General features: G+C 44.4%; 1 protein-coding gene across 1 annotated transcript in view; it reads left to right on the top strand.

The window, feature by feature from the left end:
* Positions 1–25,359, top strand: part of LOC138450571 (interferon-induced transmembrane protein 3-like) — a 32,185-nt gene extending 6,826 nt beyond the window's left edge. The window contains exon 2 of the mRNA XM_069604845.1: positions 22,834–25,359. Coding sequence (XP_069460946.1) covers positions 22,834–23,025 — 192 coding nt within the window. The 3' untranslated portion in view covers positions 23,026–25,359. The remainder of the gene's footprint in view (positions 1–22,833) is intronic.
* The last annotated feature ends 1,600 nt before the right edge of the window (positions 25,360–26,959 follow it).

Below are 26,959 nucleotides of genomic sequence, written 5' to 3'. Positions count from 1 at the left end.
ATGCAGGTAGTCTACTGCTGGTGTTTCAAGATCTTGGAGGGGATCCAACTCTGAGGTTCGAGGGTGACTGCCGTACAAAAGAAAAAACGGGGTTTTCCCAGTTCCCGAATGGACAGAGTTATTATAGGCATATTCGGCTATCCAAAGGATGTCTTTCCAAGTTTTTTCAGTTTGTTGCAGCCTGCAGCGTAAATACTGTTCCAGAGTTTGATTGGTCCTCTCGGTTTGTCCGTCGGTCTGAGGGTGGTGACTGGTCGATAGTCTCACATCAATTTGAGCCGACCGACAGCAACTTCGCCAAAAATGAGAAATAAATTGACTACCTCGATCCGAAATTAGAACCGAAGGAAAACCGTGCAGTCGGACGATGTTTTCGAGAAATTCTCGGGCCAGAGTTGCTGCTGTTGGCAAGCCTTTGAGCGGAATGAAATGCGCCATCTTGGAGAATAAGTCCACGATTACTAGAATCGTATTGTATCCGGAGCATGGAGGTAGATCGGTGATGAAGTCCATAGAAAGCGTATGCCAAGGGCGAGGTGGGATGTCAATAGGGCGTAAGAGGCCTGCTGGTCTTTCCTTTTGACTCTTGTTTTGGGCGCATACTCCACAGGACATTATAAAGTCTCTGATATCTTTTTTCCAAGACGGCCACCAGAAGTAGCGCTTGATCTTTTCTGAGGTCTTGGCCATACCGGGATGTCCTTCCATTAAAGAATCGTGATAACAAGAGATTACTTTTTTCTGTAAATCTGTGCTGGGTAGGTATAATCGTTCTTGGAAATACAATAAGTTGTCCTTTACTGCAAAGTCCTTTCCCTGCAGATGCCAATTCTGTAAATCTGCTGGAGTTACAAGTTGCCTGGCTTTATCCTTAACTTCCTCTATGGATTCTGTGGCGATTACACCCAGAATTCTTTGTTCAGGAATGATTGGTACAGGTTTAGGGTTGATCAAGTGTTCTTCCACTCCCATCCGAGAAAGGGCATCAGCTTTACCGTTCTTTGTACCAGGTCGATAGGTAATTATGAAGTCAAACTCAGCAAAGAATAATGCCCAACGGAGTTGTCTAGAGGATTGGGCTTTTGCGGTTTTCAAATATTGCAGGTTTCGGTGATCCGTAATCACAGTAACGGTGTGCCGGGCCCCCAGCAGATAATGCCGCCAAGCCTTAAAGGCAGACTTGATAGCCAGAAGTTCCTTATCAGTAATCGTGTAATTGATTTCAGGAGGCGAGAATTTGCGGGACCAAAATGCCACGGGATGCAACTGATTGGTTACCGGGTCCTTTTGTGATAGAACTGCCCCCATGGCAAGGCTTGAAGCATCAGTTTCCACGATGTAGGGGAGTTCGGGGCGAGGGTGTTTTAAGATTGGTGCAGAGATAAATTTAGTCTTCAAATCCTGGAAAGCTTGTTCCGCCTCGGTAGACCATTCAAAACGTTTGTTTTTCTTTAACAAGGCAGTGATGGGCTGGACTATTCGAGAGAATTCGGGGATAAACCTGCGGTAAAAGTTAGCGAAGCCTAACATGCTTTGCACACCTTTTACTGAGGATGGTGATGGCCATTTGAGAACTGCATCGACCTTCTTTGAATCCATACGCACTCCGCCAGGTGATAATATGAATCCCAAGAATTCAACTTCAGTCACGTTGAAAACACATTTTTCCAATTTAGCGAAAAGTTTGTGTTGACGCAATCTTTCGAGGACCATTTTCACGTGTTTCCGATGTTCAGATTCCGATGAAGAATAAACGAGGATGTCGTCAATGTAAACAACAACACACACATCTATGAGCTCTCTGAGGACATCGTTCATAAAATATTGAAAGGCGGCCGGGGCATTGCAAAGTCCGAAGGGCATGACCTGATATTCAAATAGCCCATACTTGGTGCGGAAGGCCGTATTCCATTCATCGCCCTCTTTTACTCGTACCAAGTGGTAAGCTCCTCTAAGATCCAGCTTTGTATATATGCATGCTTTTCTGACTTGGTCCAGGAGTTCAGGGATCAAAGGTAACGGATATCTATTCTTAACGGTGATCTGGTTCAGGGAGCGATAATCTATACAAGTTCTAAGGTCTCCTTCCTTTTTTGGAATGAAGAACAAAGCTGAAGAAGCAGGGGACTTGGAAGGACGAATAAACCCATTTGCCAGGTATTGATCCAGGTATTGTCGAAGGTGAAGGTTATCAGGCTCGGTGAGGGCATAAATTCTACTACAAGGAGGAGTAGATCCAGGTATCAGGTCTATCTGGCAGTCATAAGACCTATGAGGAGGTAGAGAGTTAGCCTGATCCTTCCGGAAAACATCTTGGTATTCTAGGTATCCGGGAGGTAACTGGGGAGTCTCTGAAGAAATTGCTGCCAGTGCAACACCAGGTGGAGGGTGATAAGTAGAGACACATTCTGGAAACTGGACCGTTCTTGCTCGCCAATCGATCAGAGGATTGTGTTTCTCTAACCAAGGTATTCCTAGAATAATCTGAAACTGAGGGGCCTTGATCACATCGAACACGATCTTCTCATGGTGTCCATCTTGACTTACTAGCGTCACCTCTTGAGTGGAATGCGTTACTGGCCCGGAGGCTATCTCCGTACCATCCACCGTAGTAATGACGTCCTTTACAGCCTTGGGACAAAGAGTTAGATTCATCCTCAAAACCATTTCATGATCCACATAATTGCCGATGGCACCGCTGTCGACGTAAGCTTCAATTGCATCTAATCGATCCGGATTATCAGGGCTAATGAGGACCATAGGCATCACGAAATGCGAGGTCACGGAACTGGTTTTCACGCTCGGCAAGAGGACCTCTATTCTTGTCGGGCGAGGTCGTTTCCCTGCTCAGAGTTTGTAACTTTGGTAACTGCAGCTCCTACTGCCTTCTTGGCAGGTTTCACCGGACAGTGTCGAAGAAAGTGCCCTGAGTTTCCGCAATAGAGGCATAATTGCAACTGTTTTCTCCTTTCCCGCTCCTTTTGTGTTAGAGGACCTTTCAGACCCCCTATTTGCATGGGTTCCCCGGAGTCTACTCCTTTGGAAGGAGTTGGCGGTTTGGAAAATACTCGAGCATCAAACTTGGAACGATCGGCCTTCCTGTTCTGCAGTCTGTGATCTATTTGAAAGTCTATATAGTCCGAACAATCTTGTGGGGGATTCACTACTTGGGCTAACACATCTTTGAGCTCTCCACGTAGACCTCTATAAAACAGCGTAATCCTTTTGTCCTCAGGCCATTGAGTTTCCACTATCAGTCTGTTGAAAGACGCAATATAAGCCAAAAGGTCTTGATTACCTTGTCGCAACGAAAGAAGCTCATTGTCCAAGGCCTGCCCCTGTGAATGTCTTGCGAACAGTTTTTCCATACTGAGCTGAAAAGCTTGAAAATCATGGAGGACCGGATCATCTTGATTTACTAGAGGGATCGACCAGTCTGCCGCATTGCCACTAAGGTACGAAAGCACGAAAGCTACTTTAGCTTGATCAGTTGGAAAGGATGCTGGCCGGCATAAGAAATGCAACCGGCACTGATTGATAAATACTGCAAACCTCTTTGGGTCACCAGAAAATCGTTCGGGCGGAGCCAGAGGTACATTCCCAGGTAGGTTGATCTGCACTGGATTCATAGAGGATGTAGAAGGAAGATTTCCCCCAGATGCGGGTAACGGGGTCTGTCCGGCTTGTGACTGTAGCAATTGTCTAGCGAGATCATCTGTTCGCTCCTTGGAAATAATCAGTTCCCTTCTTAGAGCGTTCATTTCCTGACGGGCTGCATGCACTTCTGCCCTTAGTTCCCCAAGTAACTGGGCTAGCTGGTCGGTATCCGAGGTTTCCATAGCGCCTGGACGGGAGTTTTGTGGTAGGCTTTGTGTTCTGTAACGCTCACCTGATTCCCGTAGAGGCGCCGGTCTTGACTGGGCGTATACCGTATCTTCAAAGGTGATGTGTAACACACGGCTGGCTCTTTGCGCTGGACCTCTGTGCACTGTATGTCTGACTCGAAGGGTAAGATGTCTGCAGATAGAAAATATGGGATTAAGGAACTGGGTTATTGAATGTCTCTCTCTTCTTCCCTTTCTCTTCTCCTGTAGAACCCCAAAGGTTAACGCTCTCACCTTAGGTAAGTGAACGCCGTGCTCTCCATCTGCCTCGGGGCAGGGTGCTGTAACCAGTTTCTTCACTGGATAAGGGGAGCAGGCCTCTTGACTTCAGAGGACTGCTGTCCGTCGTTTACTGCACGAACGGTAAGTTTCGAGTATTTCTAATGTCTTTAAAGTCTTTAGTAATGATGTTTCTTGTTTTGCAGGGTTCCGGCGATGGCGGATGACGGGCTGAAGTGAGTTGAAGATGGAGCCCGTGTGATGAATAGAAGCGCCTGGAAGCACGTAAGTAAGCGCTTGTTGCCTGCTTCACGATGCGCTCTAACTGTCTTTTTATTTTGCAGGTACAAGTTCGGAGCGGCTGCAGGGTGCCGGAATACCCACTGGGTTGGATGTGGAAAGGAGTAATGGCACGTGAGTATTAAAGTTCCCCAATGTCTTTAAACGCACCTTGTTTTGTCTTTCAGATGCGGGATGCAGCGCCGAAGGCCTCCGGAGCGTGCGAAGAGTTGGTAAGCTTTTGTCTTTCAGATGCCGGAATGCAGCGCGAGGCGTTGGTGACAGCCGATGGACCAGGTAAGTGAAGAGCTGTCACTGAAGACCGTAATGCTAACCTGTTCTTTCTTGTCTTTATAGGTGTTGCTGAAGACTGGATTCAGGATGGTAAGCCTTTTTCCTTAGGCCCAGGATCAGATGCAGAAGACACGATGAGCGTTCTGCTGCAGAGGATGCAGAATAACGCAAAGCAAGATTCATCCATCGGGTGTGGTTCAAATAGCCTCCTGTAGTGCTTAGGTGTCTCCTTCCACAGCCACGCCTAGGTAAGAAAAGAGTTCCTGCTTTCCAGAAGAGTTCCAGTGTTCTGAATCTAGGGAGTGGCTCCTGCCCCACCCAACAGGAAAAGTAGTTCCAAACAGAAGAGGATCAGAGGCTCAACTGGCAGGCAAGTAAGCAGCATGGTCTGCTGCAGGTAAGTCCACCCAAGCATTATGAGCCCGGCGCTTCCAGCACTGGGACTGGGCATATTTATGAGCCTGGTGCCACTGGCGCCAGGACTGGGTCCAAAAGGTCCCAATTAGGACTGGTTGGCACTCGGAACCTGGGTTATGGATCTGCTTCCAAGGGAGTTGGGAAAACCCTGACCTTTTGGAAGCAGAGATCATGACACTATGTCCCTGAACTGAGCCTGGTCAGTCTGCATCTAGGTTCAACACCAGGTCTGACTGAATCTAGGTACTGTTGACTCTGAATTACTCTCTCAGTCCACTTGGGCCCTAGAGGCTGGTTAGGTCACGATCACTCTGGCTTTCAACCAAGATATCCTTCTTTTGGTTAGTACTTTTCCTACCACCCCTGGAACTACGCAGAGTGCTACTTTCTCCAGTCTGTTGCATCTTCTCTGTTCTTCCTGTGGGTTTTTTTTATACAGTGCTTTCATTTGTTCCACGTGCAGATTGTGTGTTTGATTAAAGTATATATATTTGTATAGAAACTTCAATGGACGTTCACTTTATTTTGGTTGTGATACTGTTTGCATCACTACTGGTTCACCTCCTCACCCCTCTTAAGAGCATAGCCTTCCCTCGGCCCACAAAAGGCAAAGGAGGTATGTCTCTTAACAGTGACTGTTTTACCTTTATAATTGCACTGTGTTTTGGTTTGTAGAAGTGTGACAGCCGAGTGGGCCATTTATCCCCTACTCATCCTGGTACTTCTGCAGAGCAGAATACAATCCGTCACAATACCTCTTTCGGCATACCTCTTTCTTCATATCTAACCTGCCAAACTACGTTCCCTGCCATCCATTGTCTTTGCTAACCTTTCTGTGCTGTCCTGATCATTTTGTAACTTGTTTTTCACTGTCTCCTTTTGAACTATTCAAGGCACTCTCTTGGTACGGCCAGTGCTGGACAAAAATTCAAGTAAATAAAAAATATAGCTAAACATAGGTGCACTGGCAGAGCTGTGTGTTTGATCATGCATTGGAATAGCAGGGGTTATTCTTCAACTTCAGACAAGGGTACACCGGCATAGTTGTGTGTAGGTGGCAGTACTGGGGCAACAGGAGGCTAGCTACAGCTCAGACAGAGGTACAGTTTTTGCACTATGGACCCGTCCTAACACAGGAATTTCACAGGTAGTGTCACATCTAAGAACTAATGTACATTGGTGGAGCTGTGTGAAGCTGCACCATAGAAATAGCATGGCACACACACACCTACAAACTAAGGTGCCTTGACCCAACTGGTCCAGGGCTGAACAGATCTTTAATCAGTGAAGTAAGTTAAGCCTTCCATTCGGTTCCATTCAGTTTGTAGCTTCTATTGAGAGTTCACTTAAAGGGAAAATCAATATTTTTTCTTTTTTGCAAATATGTACGAATGTTATCACCATTGTTAGGAGTCTTCCGGCAATGTGTTAAAAGCTAGACAAGCTTCCTATAGTATCTTCTTACCGGTTTCTGTGGCTGAGTGATCAAGTCCATCCCCTATGAAGGGAGTGGGCAGACAAGAAGACATGGTAAAACAGTACTATTTTAAATGAAGGAAAGTACATACAGAGCTACATGAATATAATTCAATATGTTTAACAAAAAGCAGGTTTGTGCAGACTACAAGTAACACATTCAGATTCCTGAAGTCACATGTCTTTGAGGGGAGTGTTTTTAGTTTGTTACCCTATTAAAGTGAGGCTATTTACAAGGTCCAAGATCAACCAGCATTTTGAGATATCAAGTTCATCAGTTGGTGCCCAAAAGGGTACCATAGGTCAATTATTCATTCAACCATGGGCTTTCTTAGGAAAAAGTGGGAGAAATTCAAAGGATTCTGGTTGGCTGAGCTGTGTGAATGCGAGTGTTATGCATATGCCCCAATGTTAAATATATAACCATGTTTCTGTACAGTTATATGCAATTTCTTCAATTTGTTTTAATTGAAGTTGAAACAATCGCATGTTTTTTCTACGGAAAGATTTTGCTACAAGTATATATGGGGGAGACCCCCCACACCCACTGCCCTTACCTTCTACATTAATTATTCACCTAAACCCATCACCCACATATATTTGTGGTAAATCCAGTGTAAAAAATGAGATGATTTCTACCACGATGAAATCTACTGCAGCAAAAATTCCCTATACCTTCACTATTCACTTGGGTGACTTTCCTAAGTGAGTGGAGTGGAGTGGTTCAATCATTGCGATCAGGCACCTTCAGCAGTTTCAGACTGCGCTAAGTGATTGTTCAGGTTCCATCGGAGGTTGCAGGTCAGGGGGAATTGTTCCCATGTTCTAGTGGACCAACAGCAGTTGTGGTTCAACTAAAATGTATCTTATAGCAGGCAGGGGAGCTGTAGGGCCACAGAAGATATTGGTAAGAGAAAGAGAAGTATGATGGCCGTGCCACTTTGGTGTCGGAAGAATAAGGTGATATCCATCACTGGGAGTTCAAGTAGGAGATGTACCACTTGGGGAGCTACTGTTTTTGTGCTTCTTCAGGTTCATAGCTTAGTTTATCCTTCATTTGCAGCTGAAGGCCTCATGTTGTTTGTGTGCTCATTTTTCGATGCTCTTGCCTCATGGTGACTCCTCTGTGTAGCAGGTCAGAAAGACGTTCTGATGGAAGGGACTCTTGAGGACTTGCAGTTTAGCAAGCCTTCCTGGGCCCAGAGAAGAAATCTCCACTCTAGTATCTCTTGGGTAAATTGAGGACCAGATCACCCAACCAGGGGCTGTGACATTAACTTTCTCCAGCTTTTTCCTGGGCTTCTTCTCAGGCATGGGGCCATGCTTTTCTGCCAGAAACTAATTACGAACATTACATATCTGTAGCCCCAGTGTTGTTGCATGTAATGGTGATGCCCATGGCAAAAAATTAGGTGAGGCCCCCTTGCTATTTTTTGCATTGCACCCAGCTTCACTCAGCGAAATTCCCACAGCTGTCTCCTTTCTTGAACTGTCGCAGAAGCTGCAAAGTGCCCTGGAACCGACTCCACCCTGTTGAGCGCCAAGAACACCTAACAGGCACAAGGCCTTCTCCAAAAGCCCCTATAGACATTTTATGACCCATTGCTCACTTTGTGCTGGAACCAAGTATCCTTGAACTGTTGCGATTATTTACTTTACTGACCACCCTCCTGTCAGTATCCAGAGTGCATCGCTTTTCCATCTTTGAAACTGTCTGTACTCTGCATTCCTTTGCACATTGGTTTTTATTTCATAGTGTGCAAGAACTGTCTGTTGTGATAATAAAGTAGATATTTTTATTCAACATTGACTGGACAGTCCCCTTTGTCATTGGGTAATTGTATTTTCGCTGTTTTGCAACTAACCAACTATCCACATCCTTTTGGCGATCAGCCTGCCATTCCGTCCACGTTACCAAAATTGCACAAGTAGGTTTATAATTTGCTTGTGTTTCCAATCTGTTTCGATCCCTTCTGGTGCACTAGAGGTGTGGGGCTGATTGATGGTTTAGATACCTATTTTCATCCCTGGACCACTGGTGCCCCGGAAGTTGATAAGTCACATTAGTGGCAGGCGGTCGGATCTAGTTGGAGCCTTGCGCACAGCTTAGACACTCAACGATAAAAGTACTGTTGCAGGTAACGTTTAGACCCTGCTAGGTATTTGACATAATCATGGATCTTGACATAGACTGTCAAAGGCATGAGCAAGGATGTCCCGTGCGTCCTATTTCAAGAGAGGGGACTTCCCCACAGCACTACGGTTAATAAACTTGAGTTGCTGATAAGCCTCCAAGCTTGGGTAAAAGTGAGGGCAGTTGGGGAGAAGACCCCAGGGGACAGGTTAAACACTGTGACCCCGAATGAAGACCTTGGATAGGTTGTGGGAGATGACGAGGAAGACAGTATGGACAGTGTTTCTCGCCAACCGTCCCTCCGTGGGAAATCATGGTTTCTCAACACTCGAGTGTCACAGAGGTCAATGGGTAGTGCGACATCCCGCAGGTCCCAGGCCTCAGCACAGTCTCTATATGGCGCAGTAATTGTTCTTGCTGTTAACGATGTAGCGGCTAGAAAGCTCTTGTTGGAGGAGAGGAGACTAGTGCTGGAGGAACGGAAACAGCGGGACATGGTCACGTGCAAGCTAGCACTCGAAGAGAAAAGGGAGGCCAACCAATCCACCTCCAGTGAATACAGTGGCTCAAAACAGGGTGCCGTGATAAACCCCAGCGCCACATCCCCAAAGACTTAGTGCAGGCTTACAAAGTGGGCAAGGATATTTTTGACTTGTTTGAAGCACTCAAGCTTGCTTTTGAGCTTCAGGAGGTGAACGAGGTACTGTGGGCGGCAGCCCCGACGAGGTGCTTACTGATACCAGGCACTGATGCAATTCTTCAGTTAACGCCTGAGCAAAGGGCCGTTTATAGCATGAAGGCAGCCCTCCTTTGGAAAGGAAGTTCTGTAAAGCACCTCAACAGTATCTAAAGAGCTTCAGAGAGCTCAGAAAGAAGAATGGGCGGACATTTGAAACTTTCACACAGTTGTCGTTGAATTATCTGAGCGGATGGATGGTTGGTAACAAAGTTGACACATTTAAAGGGATGTACAATTTGTTTTCTTGTGAGCATGTATTGAAGAATTGCGAGGTTGAACTACACCAGCATCTTGTCTACAAAACTATCACAGACCTGAGAGAGTTGCAATGGCTGCCGACAGGTTTTTGAGTACTCAAATCCAGAAAAAGACTCACACGAGCACCCCCAAACCGGGAGAGAAATTTTCAGGCAAAAAAAGTTAACAAGGATGGCAAGGACAAATGTCTATCAATCCTTTTCGAAGTCAGGTCATCATAAGAATGACAGGAAATCCCAAAACTTTAGTTCAGCCGTACACACTGAAAAGAGAGCAGGCACACATAACTCTGGGACACCTACGTTCTCACCACCCAAAGGTTTTCCGTGTGTAAGGAGCTGGGCCATAGGAAAGGGGATCATGCTTGTAAGGTCTTAACAAAGCAAGCTATAGTGAATGTTGGACTCATAGATGAGGCCATCATTAGTGTGGGCCTCCTACAGGAGGACTTCCCACTAGGCCAGGGAGTGGCTGTATGTAGATTGATTACACTGAGTAGGAAAGGTACCTGGTCTCCAGAAAAGATCCCAGCTCCCAATAATACTCAACTCTATCTAGAACATGTGTATATCAATGGTCACAACTCCTGTGGCCTGAGACCTTGCGGCTAGCCTCACTGCTATCACCCGGCAGTCGGTACAGCCAGGACAGTATATTGATCGGCCTGATTGTAGCGTCATTGGGTTTTGCGGAATGAGTAAGGGCCTTTTGGCGGCGGTAGAGTTCAGCTGCCGAGGTGAAATGACCCAGCGCCGTGTAGAGATGAAAGACCCCATCCATGTCCCATGTCTTGGGTAAAGATCTTCCTGAACCTGAGATAGTCGCGGCGTGTACCCAATCAAGGGACAAAGAAATGACCAGATTGAACACTCTCAGAGCATTAGGGCCTAAAGTGCTTCCGGAGGGCTTGTTGGAGGAACCAGTGTGGCCGTTAGCCCCTGGTCCAGTTCTGCAGATTACTGTGTTGCCTACTGCTGCGGGAGAGGGGCCAGTATCCGCTGAGGACCCTACTTTGGTAACAGGGGACTCTGACTGCAGGGTTGCCTGATGCAGCGCAGGAACCTGAGGTGGAGAACCAGGTGAGCTCAGATCTGAAGGACTTGCCCAAGCTGGATGAGTTGCATCAGCTAGGGGCCCACATCAGACTGACTTCTTTAAAGCTCAGAAAGAGTGTCCCACTCTGGCGGGCCTGCGTAAGGCGGAGGAGCAGGCAAGGGCGACACCACTGGACTGTTCATAGTCTACTGTGAGGACAGACTCCTGTTCAATGACCCAAAAGACTCTGGGCGATGGCACCAGGAGGTTGGTGATTCCCCAATGCCACAGGAAGTTACGTCTGGATTTGGCTTACCAAATTCCTTTAGCGCGTCACTTAGGAGTGACTAAGAAATCAGACCAGTTGTCGGTACACTTTTACTGGCCACAGTTTGGTGTAAAAGTTAAGGAATTTGTCCAGACCTGCCCGACTTGTCAAGCTTCTGGCAAGTCAGGTGGTGCCACAAAGGGCCACTTAATTCCACTACCCTCTGTTGGGCGGCCTCTTGAGAGAATCGGCAAGGACATTGTGGGTCCTTTGGATCCTCAAACCAGCTCAGGGAACAGATGCATCTTGGTGGTGGTAGACCATGGCACAAGGTACCCTGAGGTTGTCCCTGTGAAGAGCATCAAAGCCCACATGGTTGCAAAGGCTCTGATTGGGATATTCTCCCGTGGTGTATTCCCCAAGGTAGTTGTTTCTGATGGGATCAAACTTCATATTGGCACATATGAAAGCTATGTGAGAAGAGTGTGGAGTCACCTACCGATGCTCTACATCTTTCCATCCACAAATGTCTTGTTGAGAGTTAACAAGACACTGAAAGGCATGATGGGCGGCTTGGAAGAGCACCTAAAGCGAAAATGGGGTATTCTCCTGCAATGCGTTCTGTTTGCCTACAGGGAGATGCCAAACAAAGTAGAGTTTAGCACCTTTGAGCTTCTTCCTGGACACCCTGTATGAGGTCCCCTCAAGAAAGAGAGATGGGAGGGTAGCTCCTCATCCCCTCCGAGATGTGGTGGACTATGTACTTGGCCTTCGGTTATCAAATAAACATAGGTAATTGAGACATGCATATAATAAAAAGAAAAGGGAAGAGAAGGGCAGTCATCTGGACAAATTAGCAATTCAAAAGTAACGTTTAAAAACAAATTTAACGCATTAGGACAACATACAAAAACTTCCTGGGTTGAACCAGAGACTGCGTTTGAGCACTTAAGCAGTCAACCTCATTCGGGAGAGGTGCCACTTAGTTGCAGTCTTGTAGTTCTTCATGTCTCATTGGAGATCGTCCTTTTTTCAAGCTACTTTATAATCCTGGATGGTCCAGCACTATTTTCGTTCTGACCGCAGTTCATTGCTCAGTCTTAGAAACCCTATGGGGGGCCCTTTTCCACCACCCACAATGATAATCTCTGCCTACTAATCATTCATTCATCCTCACTCTTTGGACCAATCGCTAATCTTGATGCCATTTAAGGGCAGAGCCTACTTGATTGTGTAGCCCTGCCATAGCCTGTTCTTCAGAGCCTTCTTGGGTTCTCTTTGTATGGATATAGCCACTTTTGTAATAGTAAAATGTCTTTTATCATTTATTAAGTCCTTTAACTGTTAATCTGTTACTTGCAGCAAATCTGCCTTAGGCATTGCCAAGTACTCAGTGCCTCTTCAGATTTTGCGAAGTTTCCGCTGCAGAGGGAGCTCTCTTGTCATTTCTCTGCCCTTGTCCCAGCTGGATTTGACTTGGGGCCCACCTTTCTAAATACCTTGCACGTATTCCCAGGTTTTCTGTTCCGGGTCCTACCACGTTTTTCATGCTGCCTGTTTGCACCTTTACAGCTCATGATTCATCCAATTGAGAAAGATGCATAAGTTTGCGACCTGGTTTAGTTTCTCGGCAATGAATTATTTCCGTGTCTCACGTTCTCATCGAGTTTGTTTTTGCCCCAAGTCTTACCCAGGGATAATGCCTTCTCGGTGTGTTCCTTATGTATGCTCATAGCACCACTATGAGGAACAGCCCTTTTCCCCGGGGAATACAGGGACTGCAGATCCACCTAAATGTTGGCTAAGTATTGCCTTTTTAGGAGTTTCTGATCGGTTAGCAGGGGCTCTTCTAAATAGTAGGGTTGAGAGAGATCCAGTATTTCCCGTAGGGTTGCTCTCGTATGGACATGTGGTGAACACGTGTTTGACCCCAACTCGTACAAATTACCAACACTGCACCTTAATACTTGGGGTGTTCTGTATTAAAGGATAGTTCCGGGACTTTTTTTTTATTGTTCCTATGGTTCGGCCATGTGTTTTTAAGCATAAATCGGTAGATCGTAGAAAACTTTCCTATGGACCTTACCCGACTTTTCGTCCATTAACGCACTCGAAAACATCCGCCATTTTATGATAATCCTCTCACTTGCCGCATCGCCCTGGCTCACCTGCTTTTGCGGCAGTAAATCAAATCCCCCGCCCCTGAAACAGACTTGATCAAAACATTCATATTCCCCGCCTCTATCCGTGACGTGACTGAGCTGCGTAGGCAAACACGCCCAGGCGTCTTCTACGCGACTCCACACAGAACCCGGAAATCAACACAGATGAGCTCAAACACCACAGCGCGCCACAATTGGGAATATGAAACTGTACTTTTAAATTAAACCGCAAGATTGTAAATTTGGTAAAGTACATTTATTTGACATCAAATGTTTTGAGAATATTCAGCGATTAGCATTTTTATTTGCACACGTTCCAAAAAGTTCGTTTCGAGGCACACGATGTTCCTTTGCTGTACACAGGGTCTTAGATCATCTCACAATACAGCGCCACAATTCGGAATATGAAACAGTGGTTTAAAAGCAAACGGCAAGATTGTACATTTGGCAAAGTACATTTATTTGACATCAAATTTTTTGAGAATATTCAGCGATTTGCATTTTTATTTGTTCACGTTCCGAAAAGTTCGTTTCGAGGCACACGATGTTCCTTTGCTGTACACAGGGTCTTACATAAATGAATTTTTATTTGCTCTCGATCCAAAATATTTCGTCTTGAGGCAAGCGATGTTCGTGTGCAGTAGACAGGGTGTTGGTTTACGATAAAATAAGCTCTTCGGTCGCACTGATAATCGCATGGCTATTCCAACAACGAGGCACTAGGGCACCACAACGGTCTGTATGTTGCATCTAGCCGTTAGTACCGCGTAAGGGCATACTTGTACTTGGCGATCGTCCCACAAAATGGTCAGGGTGCTAACGTTGTTCACGCGGAGAAGCAACTGGCGATTATAGAAGCCATCCGCCGGTGTCTGGTACTCGTGACACAGACAATAATGGACGATGTATCTATTTGAAAAACATAAAAAAAGGAAATTTGTCTCACCATCAGATCTTTATTAAAATTATTCATTTTATATATTAGGTCTGGAAATTATTTCATAGCTAGGACAGTGCAACTGGGTTTTATACGTCAAGGGGGGCTGTAGGATACTGAGACAGTCCCCCAGTGCAGGGGTTGACAGGGAGTGCAGGTGGAGAGTGGAAGGGCCCAGGACCGAGGTCGCAGACAGTGGACAAGTTGTAGCAGGGGAGAGGGAGAGAGAAAGCAGAAGCAAAGAGGAAGGTTTGGAGGTGCTTCCGTAAAAGGAGACGGTTCTCCCCAAGATAGTGCGCGGTACAAAACAATATGCCACATAGAATGAACAAGTACAACTTAACCCGTCTTTAAAGCTACTGTATAGTAATTAAATTGCGATATAAACTCATCTAAAGAGTTACTTACATTATATTTGCATTTTCCATTGTGTCTGTGCGTAGGGCAGCCCCGAAATACCACTCCTTCTATGCCGACGTTTTATTTCTTCTAATGAACGAACATGAAATGGCTTTCGTTTCTGAAATTATATTCATTATCGTTTCTTACGTGGTCCCGGCCTGTCAAGGTCAAATAACAATAGAACCTTATACTGAGTCGTGGGCCATTCTGGCGCCCGAGAAAAAATCAAAGCAGCTGACCTTCACTTTGAACGAACACACATTCCTAGTTAGCTACATTCAGTGTAAGGCCGTCTTACAGGACTTGAAATTTACACTCCTTCTTTGCATTTTGTCTGCGTGCTTTGCTGCCCCACAGAACCATAAATACGGAGACATTCTATATTTTTGGAAAAATCATTTATATTACTGTTTGGTTTAATTTAATGCGCAAATGAACAAGGTTGGATATATAAACATATTCAATGGGCCTGCGACATGAGGAGACTCGAGAGAACAGACAATCAAATTACAATCATTTAAACCGTGATGTGTATTTCTCAATGAGCTCTTCTTTAGGTGGACATGGAACAGAGGCAATGTTGGGTGGCAATGCAGTTGTCACCTGCACAGGTTCGTTCACAACTCCATTTATGTGCCTATCTAGGACGTCAACAATAAGTCTCTCAATAAACTCATATTGCATATCCTCAAACACTGGTTTGATCACCCATTGTTTACTTCTTTTAGTGAAGGCCTTATTGTAGCGAAGCGTCCCTAAAGTTCCGGTCGTCCTACTTTGTTGACGGCCGACATTATGGTTATGTGCCAAGACCGCTAAAAGAGTCCGATTTATCATGCCCTCTATGCCAAAATGCAATCGTTTTGGCCTGTACTTTAGGCACATATTGTGGAACACCTCCAAATCTCCTGTGTGGCAGAATTCCGTGAGTCCCCTCAAAGCTTTTGTTATAGTTTTATCAAATACAATCTTTTCAATGGCTTTGTGAGTGGGTGATGAAGGAATCAACCACTTCTTCTTCCGTGCCTCCTCTGTGGACAAATGGCCATGTTCACAATTGTGGAAATGTTGGTTTGTGTTCCAGCTGTGCACGTTTGTACAGTGTAGCATTACTGACCGCCATTTTTCCAGTAGAATTTCCAACTACCCTCCACATGTTTTTGAGCTCCACCAAAGATGGTTGCTGATTGACTTGGACCACTGTGAAATACCTTGCATATCTTTTTTTTTACCTGCAGCCGACAATTTTTTATTGATTGTTTTTGCAAGATGCCAAACGTCAAATTGGTGATTTATATTTTTGTACTCTTCTCTCATTGTCTTGGCAATTGAAACGTGTCTGTCCGTGGCTATCAGGTCGATCACCATTCCCCGCGATTGTAGTTCTTGCAATGATGCTACAAAGCCAACTTTCTCCATGGCCACTGAGGATGTACTTTGTGACACCTGCACAACCACCGAACTCACAATTTTCTTACTTTCCATGTCCTGAAAGTGGTAGGTGCAGTACTTGGCTGAAAATCCTGGGCTGTCGCACTGTCCATCACCGGCTAGCCTGAACCGTTTGCCCGCGAATGTACTATCAATAGACATTTTTTCCATTCTCCAAGCTTCGCTAATGGTTGGAAATAGATAATCGGTTTGGTATTTGTAGAACTGAGTTTTCGCAATGAAACGGATTCCCACAAACTGAAAGAAAGACTCTAATTTTTTAAAACTTGAACCACTAAAAAGTGCAGCCGCTGCACAAAGTAGATTGCCTGCTGGCAGTTGTCCCAGCGTGGGTTGTGCAGACCATGAGAAAGGATGATATTTTGTACAGGTGGCATGTATTTTAAGGTTAGTGCCTCGAATTGCACGAGTCACATTAATCAATGGCTCCCCACATACTTCCCCACCTACCGAATGCCCACATTTCAACCAAATAATAATATCAATCAAATAATAATATCAATCAAACAATACTATCGAATACAATGAATTTGGCCTCTTTCCTTATACTGTCACTCTGCATCCCAGCTGGTTCGGCCTGTAACGTTGAGGACATGTCACTCACATGAAAGGTAGAATCTCTGATATCGTCTTCCGCTATGTTCAGTGATATTGAAGGTGTTTCATTGTAGTCCACTTCATTCTCTTCCATTGCAACATCTGTTCCTTCTCCGGCGATGGGTGAATAAAACAATTTCTTCAACTTTCTCGCTGGTGGTGGTATAGCTCCGTTGTCAATCACTTCATATTCTTCCCATTGGCACGATGCATCTCCAGTCTCAAGTCCCTGCCAAAAGGTTTGACAAGCAACATCTCTCGTTCGCTTCACTGTCTGTGTAGATCTAGTTCGTACACCCACTCGCAACTAGAGGACAGATTGGAAAAGGGATGTTCAGTTTAAACACAACTTACAGTATTGAACTATTAACAGTGAAAAACAACATAATATAGTGACCAGGACACTAACCTTCTTTTGCTTTCTTTTCTTTGAAACTTTCTTGCCTCGAACTTCAACATCAGGACGCTGTTGCTCCGACTCGTGTGTGCATGTCTCCACTTCCTCTTGCGCTGCAACGACTACATTTTCATGATAAGCACATCCATCACGCACTGACGCTCCATCGACTCCCTGAAACATAGAACTTTCATTAGTATGTATAATAATATCGAAAACACAAAATGTACTTGGGGACCAATACCCACGTACATCTCAATAGCAAAACACGAATGAACGCTTTGTGTAGAACATTCAAACGACAATTATTCACGCATTGTTGATCTAGTTAGATGGAACTGTCAAGATCCATACCTCGGGCTCCTCATAGACTTCCATTGATGATATTATTGAAGATGATGATTCAGTGACTCCCTGAAACACAGTAATTGCATTAGTATGGTTTTCTATTTTGATAAAAAGAACAGAAACTTTGTGCAGGCGTGAACGGCTCATCTAAATAGACCTGCACAAATGATCAGTTGTCTAAAATAAATAATGGATATGTAAATATGATTCGATTTGCTTGATCGTTGGAAGTGTCACCACCCAGAGATCTGCATCAACTACTAGGGGTGATGTTCTTGTAGAAGAAGCTCCGTCATCTCCCTGAAACATAGTACTTGCGTTAATAAAGAAGGAAGTATAGCGGATGTAATCACGTCATATGATTTCGCTTGATCGAACTGTCAGTATCCATACCTCGAAATGCATAAGAACATCAAGGGACGATGTAACTGCAGTGCACACTTCTGCAAGCTGTTGCGCCGACCCGTAACTGCATGCTCCCCCTTCTTCTTGGACTAATGCTCCATCGACTCCCTGAAACATAGGACTTTCATTAGTAATGAACACAAAATTGAAAAAAGAAGACACATAGGAGGGCGACGGAACTGTCCTGAAACGTACCTCGAGCATCTGAGTGACATCAACGGTAGTCGTCAATACGTTGGACTCCTCAGCATCTCCCTGAAAGACAGTACTTGCATTATTTTGGATAACAATAATTATAACTGAAAACAAAGACTAGAGGACGAGTACAAGGGTGTACCATTAGGTAACATAATTACACGATAAATTAAAACTATTGATTTACATGCCTAAAACAAGTCAGTGGCAGAATAGCCAAGTAAGATTACCTGATAGGCGCTTGAAGTGGCTGATGACTGCAATAACGACACGGATGGAGAATCTTCCGCCTTCATATTGAGTGGATACATAAATGGGGAAATTATTGTTAGCTAATGCTACACACTACCGCGAGGCCAAGAGATAAATACGTAAACTTGACTCACCAGTGGAGGGATGTGGACGAATAGAGTGGGAATAGCGGTTGAGAGCAATTTTCGCCTCGCTCGCGGTGTGTTCTTCTTTATTAGCAATGATGTGGAGTACATGTCAGAGGTAAAGTGCCTGCTGCAGATGCGGTATCGATCACCCCTCTTGTCCGCAAAGACCTCTAGGACTCTACTTTCAAGCTCAGACGGTGGATATCCGCAATATCGGACCCATTCTCTTATCTGATCTATTGTCTTAGGGAAAACATGCATTATAGTACCTTCAGATTTATTATGGGTCTTCGAAGGGCAACCACCAATGGAACAGGCAGGCATTGTGGAAAGTTCTGAAAAGTAAAGATCAACAATTCTCTATGAATACCAATGTAAACTCAGAACATGTGACTAGTTCCTTGCATGTACTGTCTAGAACGAAAAGAAATTGGACGCAAAATGATTATGGTACATGGCCTTACCTTGACTGACAAACAGTTAGATGCAGGGATCAGAGTAGTTTCTTGTCGTAGAACAGGGAGCAGTTCACAGGTTGCAAACTGACGAGTTTCCTCGAAGTGGTCACGGAAGTTCACAGAGACGAAGAGCAGATAACCAGCACCTTCACGGGTTGACTAGCAAAGCGCAAAGAAGTGCTCATTAGAAATATGAAGTGGGTTATAAAGAATTCGAAACAGGGGTGTGTTTGTGAATGAATGACGTGTATATGTCGTGGCATTATGTGGATTGCAGGGGGCCGTCCAGCGTGAGGGGGGATGCTTGGCAGGAGACACGGGGTCTGGAGGTAGACATGGGAACAACAACCCATGCTCTATAGACCACTTTGAAGTGTACATGGTCTTTGGCACCTCTTGGCCTTTATCGCTCCCTGACTGCTCCAGTTGCCAGCACAATTACCCTGTGCGAACTGCCTTTGATAGGGCGGGGGGTGGATTGGGGCGGTGGTCGTGCAGACAAGACACAGGAAGACTCGTGAATGGAGACACACTTATGTGGATTGCAGGGGGCCGTCCAGCGTGAGGGGGGATGCTTGGCAGGAGACACGGGGTCTGGAGGTAGACATGGGAACAACAACCCATGCTCTATAGACCACTTTGAAGTGTACATGGTCTTTGGCACCTCTTGGCCTTTATCGCTCCCTCACTGCTCCAGTTGCCAGCACAATTACCCCGGTGCGAACTGCCTTTGATAGGGCGGGGGGTGGATTGGGGCGGTGGTCGTGCAGACAAGACACAGGAAGACTTGTGAATGGAGACACACTTATGTGGATTGCAGGGGGCCGTCCAGCGTGAGGGGGGATGCTTGGCAGGAGACACGGGGTCTGGAGGTAGACATGGGAACAACAACCCATGCTCTATAGACCACCTTGAAGTGTACATGGTCTTTGGCACCTCCTGGCCTTTATCGCTCCCTGACTGCTCCAGTTGCCAGCACAATTACCCCGGTGCCAACTGCCTTTGATAGGGCGGGGGGTGGATTGGGGCGGTGGTCGTGCAGACAAGACTCGTTTGCCGCAGGGCCTCACCAAGGAGAGGCCATCTAACTGCATGTAAGAGGCTGGCTGCAGGATCTAGTACATGGAAGGCAGGGGGGTGAGTTTATAAATACCTCACCCTCCCAGGAGAATATATGGGTGCAGTTCACCCTGGAGACCCTGGATGCCTAGGCAGTTAGTCAGCAGCAGGCTGGCCTGTGGTGGCAAGGCGGCACAGGCCAGAGGTGGTCATCTCTGTACCCGGTGCCCAAAAGGATGATTTATTATGATCAACCATATTTACCTATAACCATGTTTTGTATCAATAAAATACAACGGCCTTCCTTTTATTGCCAACGCTTGAACAAATCAAAACAACCATTGTTAAAATATATATTGCGTTTTATTTTGGATCTTAATTTCAATTGAACATAAATAATAAACATTACACATTGTAAATTTGCGGTTGCAGCACATCCAGGGAAAATCCGCGGTATTGTCCACTGTCGCTGGGGAAATGTTGTCTAATGGCAAGTACCGCACAGGCAGGTATTACTCTCCGAACGCGGTGTCCGAGCCTCCCGTGAAGCCACCAAGTGAAGCAACGATAGGCCACCAGCCTGTACCACCTGTGAAAATGAAAGATGCAAACTGTATTAAAATGACAAAACTTTCTTATCACTGTCGATTCAGGTAAAAAATGTCATTCTGCTTTGAAAAAAATTCTATCTAGAAAATGCACAATATGGAACCAATTTACATGCATTCGAATGATATGTAGATGTAATTTTATATGTGGGAGACGACCATGACATAGTAGTGGCATCACTGGCATCACAAACAGAGTATACTTACTCGTTACTCGGATTACGCGGACGAACAGTGCCGCGAAGTTCGTGCATAAGCACCATCATCATCCTCAACACGGTCCGTGAGAGGCAGGCTTCCCTGAACTCTGGCAGCTCAGTGATGCATTGCGGACTTGGCTCTCCTTCCGAAATGTAGGCCAGGCATCCCGAGTTTTCTCGGCAGCAGCAGTTCTCCTCCTCAGTTGGCATTAGCTCGCACCGATTGCACGTGCACCAGGTGGAGACGCCGTCCATGCGACATGGTCCAGGCTCTTCATCCGTTGACTGGTCCTCCCAACTGCCGTCCGAATCCCCATCGTTTTCGCGTGCTTGCCTTTCCAGTAGTTCTTCCTCGGTGTACTCGGGCTCGTACATATACGGCATTATTGTAGCCATTATGTGGTAAAGAAAGTAAAATAATTTATAGCAGTGGTACTGGTATCTGTTCACACGGGCTACAATCAACGAAGGTAGCTGACCAGAGCACAGAAACGAGTCACAGAATACTCAAAGTAACACAGAGAGAGGAACACAGAGAGAGGAATGGATTCGAAAATCTGCTGCTGTGTGTTGTGAAACGGTCTGTTTATACTTATTGAGGAAAGAGGCGTCCTGCCATTTCCATGGCGACACTTCATTAGCTGAGGCGCAGCGATTGTTGACACGAAACGGGAAATGGGCGGTACGCGTCTGCTGATGTCAGGCTCAGGGGCGGGGGATTTGATTTAGTGCCGCAAAAGCAGGTGAGCCAGGGCGATGGGGGGAAATGATAGGATTATCATAAAATGGCGGATGTTTTCGAGTGCGTTAATGGACGAAAAGTCGGGTAAGGTCCATAGGAAAGTTTTCTACGATCTACCGATTTATGCTTAAAAACACATGGCCGAACCATAGGAACAATAAAAAAAAAGTCCCGGAACTATCCTTTAATCATTTTACACTATATCTCTGGCTGGACAGCCTTATTCATTTTGGAACTTAGTTAACTCCTTAGCGCCGCAGAGTCAGGCAACCAAATATTAAAATAGGGAGTATAAAGTGGCGGAATGGCATTGTGGATGTTTCGGTTTTGGCAGAGGTGGTGCTTCAGCGCCAATATTAGATTTGTCTCATAGGTGGCGCTTTAGTGCAACAATTCAGTTGGCTCGTGTTTGTTGCTTTAAAAGTGGTAGGGTGGGCACGGCCTACAGTGATTCCTTATGGGAATTCAGGACGAACATAAGCCTTGTTAGCACTTAAGGGGCTAACCTAGTGAGGAGATTTAGTTTTGGCTAATGGGTTGCCCTTTATGACCACGTTTCAGCTCATTGGTTAGTTAAACACCATAATCACTTTTGTCTCACATTGCACTTTACACTTAGCGAGACTGCATAATTTTGGTTTATAAGTGGCGCCTCAGGGAGAATATTATTTTTGGTTTGAATGTGGTACTTTATCAGCACCTAATGAGGCTACCTCTTTTTTGGTTCATACGTGGTGCTTTAAGACCAGCTTGGCTTTCTCATGGGTGGTGCTTTAGCATCACCTGGGGGTGACTAAATAGTTGTCTCACAGATGGCGCTTTACAGCACCATTAGGTTTTCCTCTTGGGTTGTGTTTTATCATCGGAGCGTGCCACAGATACTGCTATAGATGAATGGCATCTGTCATGCAGCACTGAAAATCACTGGGGATAGGCAGGGGCTAGTGGGATGCAGGACCATTGCAATCTTTTCCTATAGCACTGCTCCTTTGGCCATGCAGGCTCCCACATGTTCACCTTTCCTGGAACCTGGGAAGGGTGGTTTTCATGGCCAAAGAAGTTCCCGTTAGCAAAGCCAAAGTTGACTTTGGCCATGATAGTTCGTCAAAGTGATGATGTGGTATTCTGTATCTCGTCCGTCCCACTCGCACTTAAGATGAGCTCATGGAAGCCTGAGGAGCATGGTATGGCTAATTTGTAAAAACGTGCAGCCTTACTACCCTAGATTCTGGCACTGGCAATATAATTTGTTATAGCACTCCATGAATGTTTGACAGCTCTAGATTTCTTCATATAAATGTTTCAAAAGCTCCACTGAAAACCCATGGCCTGAACAATTTTAGGACGGCAAATGGTTTCCTGGGTGTGTATCAAAGATACATTACCTTAAGCTTGATGTTTGGAGGGGACGTAATAATTTCAAAAAGCATGTGAAAAAATGTATGTAAGAAAACTATCATGATCTTTTTATATTTTTTTGTTTTACAGACACGAGAGGCCAATCAACGCGGGGACATCAATGAGGCACGGGTCCATTCTAGTACTGCCCGCACCCTAAACTTTGTGAGCCTGGGAATTGGCATCGCAATTACCATTGCTTGGGTTGCTTATGTCATATATGCCATTGTTGTAGTAAAAAGTATGTACAGCAACGCCTATGGTCCCTACTACTCTGGTTGAGTCAGAAACCAACAAAAGCCACAGACCACCAAATGCATACTATGGACATCCCTTTGGGCGTTTCCTTCAGACAGTTTGATGACACAGAAAATTGTCAGACAGTTTTGGTGTTCAGGGTATGCGAGCATGCACCCAATACTGTGCCTATGTGATTGTAACTACAGCTGCTGCCTGTTCACAACTAATATTACAATTGACCATTTATACTGCAATCACCACCTAATTGACTCTGATTTGAACAATACTCACTGTACATTAACACCATTGATTGGTCTCCTATCTCTTGCTTCCCTGGGCTCACTCGGGTGGGTATTCTCGCTTTCTCTCCATGCCTCTCACTTACACCTTCTGTCTTTCACTCCTCCCCTTCTATTTCTCTTTCCTTTACTCCTACTCTCTTTTGGCCTCTCTCAGCCTGCCCTCTTTTTTCTAACTCTCTCACACTATCTCTCTATAGGCCTATTAGTCTCTCCCCCTCTTTCGGTCTCTTGATATTGCTCATATATTTTCCCACTGTTTCTAAACACCCACTAACTCCTCGCTGTCTTTCGGCTGTAACACAAGAGGGAATTATTTGTCTGCTTCAATTAAAGGGGAACTCTGGTGATATATTTTCCAAACAACCTCCCAGGATGTTCTTTATGGACGACTTGAGGTTGTGAACCTAGGTTACAGACCTATCCATCCTCCTCTCCACCAGTCACGATGCTACGGATGAACCTTTAGACATGTCTATTCCATAGGGGCCCTCTTTTCACAGTTGTTTCAAGGGTAACTTGTACATTGACCAGAATCTCTTGACATGCCCTCCAAAAAATTGGATACTTGGATAACTTGCATAGGTCCATGTACCGCCCCAAAAACAGGATCACTGATGCGCTGTGAACCCATTACATCAACTGAGGGCAATTGCATCAGACTCAGAAGTACCATTCACTTTGATTTATCTTTTTCCAATAACTTTTAAAAGTGTTGATACGTGTACTTGTCAGAATAGAATTGACAATTCCTTGATTGACCGTGATATGTCATTAGTTTGGCAGGTGTTCACTTCATCTTATTGGTCACTCAGAGGAGGATATGTTAGTCTGTCTGATATACATTTCATACGGGACGTATGCATGGCAAGATGTGGAATGTAGCCAAGGGAGAGTAAAGCAATCAGCATTGGCAAGTGGATGGATTGCACTGCAGTGCCTTGTGATCTTGGGATAAACTGTTCTGAAGTCTTGTGTTCACTATGAGTGGCTTTCTTTGTATATCGAAATATCACAATGTAATATGTAGTAATAAAGCAAACGTAATTTTCTAGAATGACAGTTGACCACATTACAGTCATCTGCCATGGCCCCTATGCAAACTTATTTGTATTATGTTCTAAACAGAGGTTTAGTTTTAATTGGGCCCCTGCTCAGGAGATTACATGAGGTCACATGTCTTTGATTGTTTGAAAAGAAGCTTAAAGCCTCTAAGAATCAATGTATTCCACATTACCAAGTAAAACGTGGTCATTCGATTTTCATGATACCTTAAACTGTATATAAAATTGAAATAGTGTAGTTACATGAGGAAGCAAAATTATTAATCTACATATAAGCAAGCAACTAAAGTAACAGCCTACAAAGCTTTGAATTCTATTAATGGGGACAGTTATTATCCACGCATCGCAATCGTGACCGGGCCGTAAACACAAGCACGTTATCAATGACGTCACAAGAATTATATTTGAGTTTCCAAAATGGTGACTGCAGTTAGTCCACGTGGTATGCCGATAACGCTGAACACGGCAGGGAAGAAGCTCATCCTGCCATAACATGATAAAATTGTATTTGATATTTTTTACTGATTGCCTATCTGGATTTGGGAATCCTTTACAAGAAAGCAGCTTGATCCATTTTTAAATAAGGTACTCTTCTCAAATATGCAGTGTCCATTATACTACATTTGCTGCTTGGAGCCAGAATAGTCAGGGAACATGTATACGGTTTGAGGTAGATCTATACAACAGTTAACATTATACAACATTAATGAAAGATAATACTGATTAACTCTTTGGAATTGACTCTAACAAGAGGTTACATGTTTGCCTTAGAGACCCATTACTGAATGGAAAACTAATATTTGTGACTACTATTTGAATTATCAAATGGAAACATTCTCACATTGGCTACATTTTAAAACATCATTGAGCATTTGGACAAAACTGGAAATACTCCAACTGGATTAATAGTATTTTCTTTTGCTTCTGTCCAGTCGCCCCTTCTTTCTTGTTCCCTTTTGCTCAATTTCCTGAATACTCAGAATTATCAAAATAAATGTTTATCTATAAATCCATCTACGAATGGGAACATTTTCACTACCATTCTGTAATGGACCGTACAAAAATATGCCTTGAAAAATACCTCTTTGGTCGAAACATGTGCTGGATAGACTAGGAAAAACAAATTGTTAGCGTTACAGATTTGCTAAAAGGTTGTTCTTCTTCTGTGCTAACTTATGCTTTGGTATTGATCGTGACCAAATGGATGGTTAGGCAAAGATTGGCTAGGTGAAAACATGTGTTACCTTGCACGGATTTTTGATTTTGATCAAAAGAAATGTCAAAATGGGTTTTTCTTGATAGTTGGTTTATTAGATTTGGAAATCAAATTTACAAGTTATTTATCTTTTTACAAATACATTACTAATAAATGCCTTTTCATGACTACAAATTCAGCATAAAAAAGATGATTTAAGACAGCAAATATTGATTTGTGGATTATAAATTGAATGAAGGACAGTGCAATTGGATATAAGACAATTGCCATCATTTAAAGTTACCACCACTCAGTGGCATTACCACGTGATTAAGAGTGGTGGTGCAAATCCCCGTTTTTTGGAGTCCATAGGACTCAATGGTTTTTTTTGGTGGATTCACCTTAAGCAGTGATATTGTGGGGTAAATCCACCAATTATTGGAGGTAAAGTGGAGGATTCATCTAAAGCCGTTTTCTGGTCGGGGAATCCTCCACTTTGCCTCCAAACTCAGGTGTGGTAAAGAGGCAGTAATTCTGACACTGCAATAAAAGTGGCAGTAGATGCATTCTTACTAGTTGTGATGACATGCACATATTTCAGTCTATTTTAGCTTGCTGAAGAGGCTTGGAGTGCAAGAGTAAACACAGTGAATGCATTTAATGTACTCTGCCAGTGAGACCTGGATGTTCTCTTCTGTGTTGCACTGCCCATTCGAAGAAGATCAGGACCTTGATGGGTAGGAATGTTATGGTTTTATGTTGGATTTTTCTATTTGAATGATGTTGTGAAAACGCAGTGAAAATCGAAAATTCACACCGACGAAAGGTGGCAGATGTTTCTTAGCTGATGAAACCAGGTTAATCACCACCCGAAAATGTAACTCGCTGCACCTCTGCCAACACCCTGGAGATCTGTCGGGAGCCCTGAGCAGCACAATATAACTATGACTGAATCGTAGGTTAAAAAACCAGACAGCCATGCACATATGCCAGATAGCATTTAAACTCAACCCTGTATAATGCCTACCAAAACTACACTACGTAAACTGAATTTATAAAATGAATTATAATTATTCGTTTATAGCGCACTTAATACCGGGAATCAGTTCCTAAGTGCGAGTGCGGGATTCGAACTTGTGTTGCTAAGACAAGTGACTAGTCAATTTTGTTTATTACTGCTGTGACAAGCATTTTCAAATCTACACATCTGAACTTATAATACTAGTCTGCAGTAGCCAATGATCATGCCATTTATAGTTCAAGACAACATTCTAAATAATTGTGTACAAGACTAGCAATTGACTCCCACTTAGTTTTCTGCACTCTAGTTCCATCAGGTTACAATACCCGTTGGTATGATCCATAGGCTTGATTGGAGGAGCTGCCTTTAAAAGAGTCCAATTTATTCATAAAACTTA

Source organism: Ambystoma mexicanum, chromosome 1p (assembly GCF_040938575.1).
Source record: "Ambystoma mexicanum isolate Mex_15411 chromosome 1p, UKY_AmexF1_1, whole genome shotgun sequence".
Taxonomy (NCBI): domain Eukaryota; kingdom Metazoa; phylum Chordata; class Amphibia; order Caudata; family Ambystomatidae; genus Ambystoma; species Ambystoma mexicanum.
The sequence above is the reverse complement of the archived record's forward strand: the minus strand, read 5'-3'. Positions and strand labels throughout refer to the sequence as shown.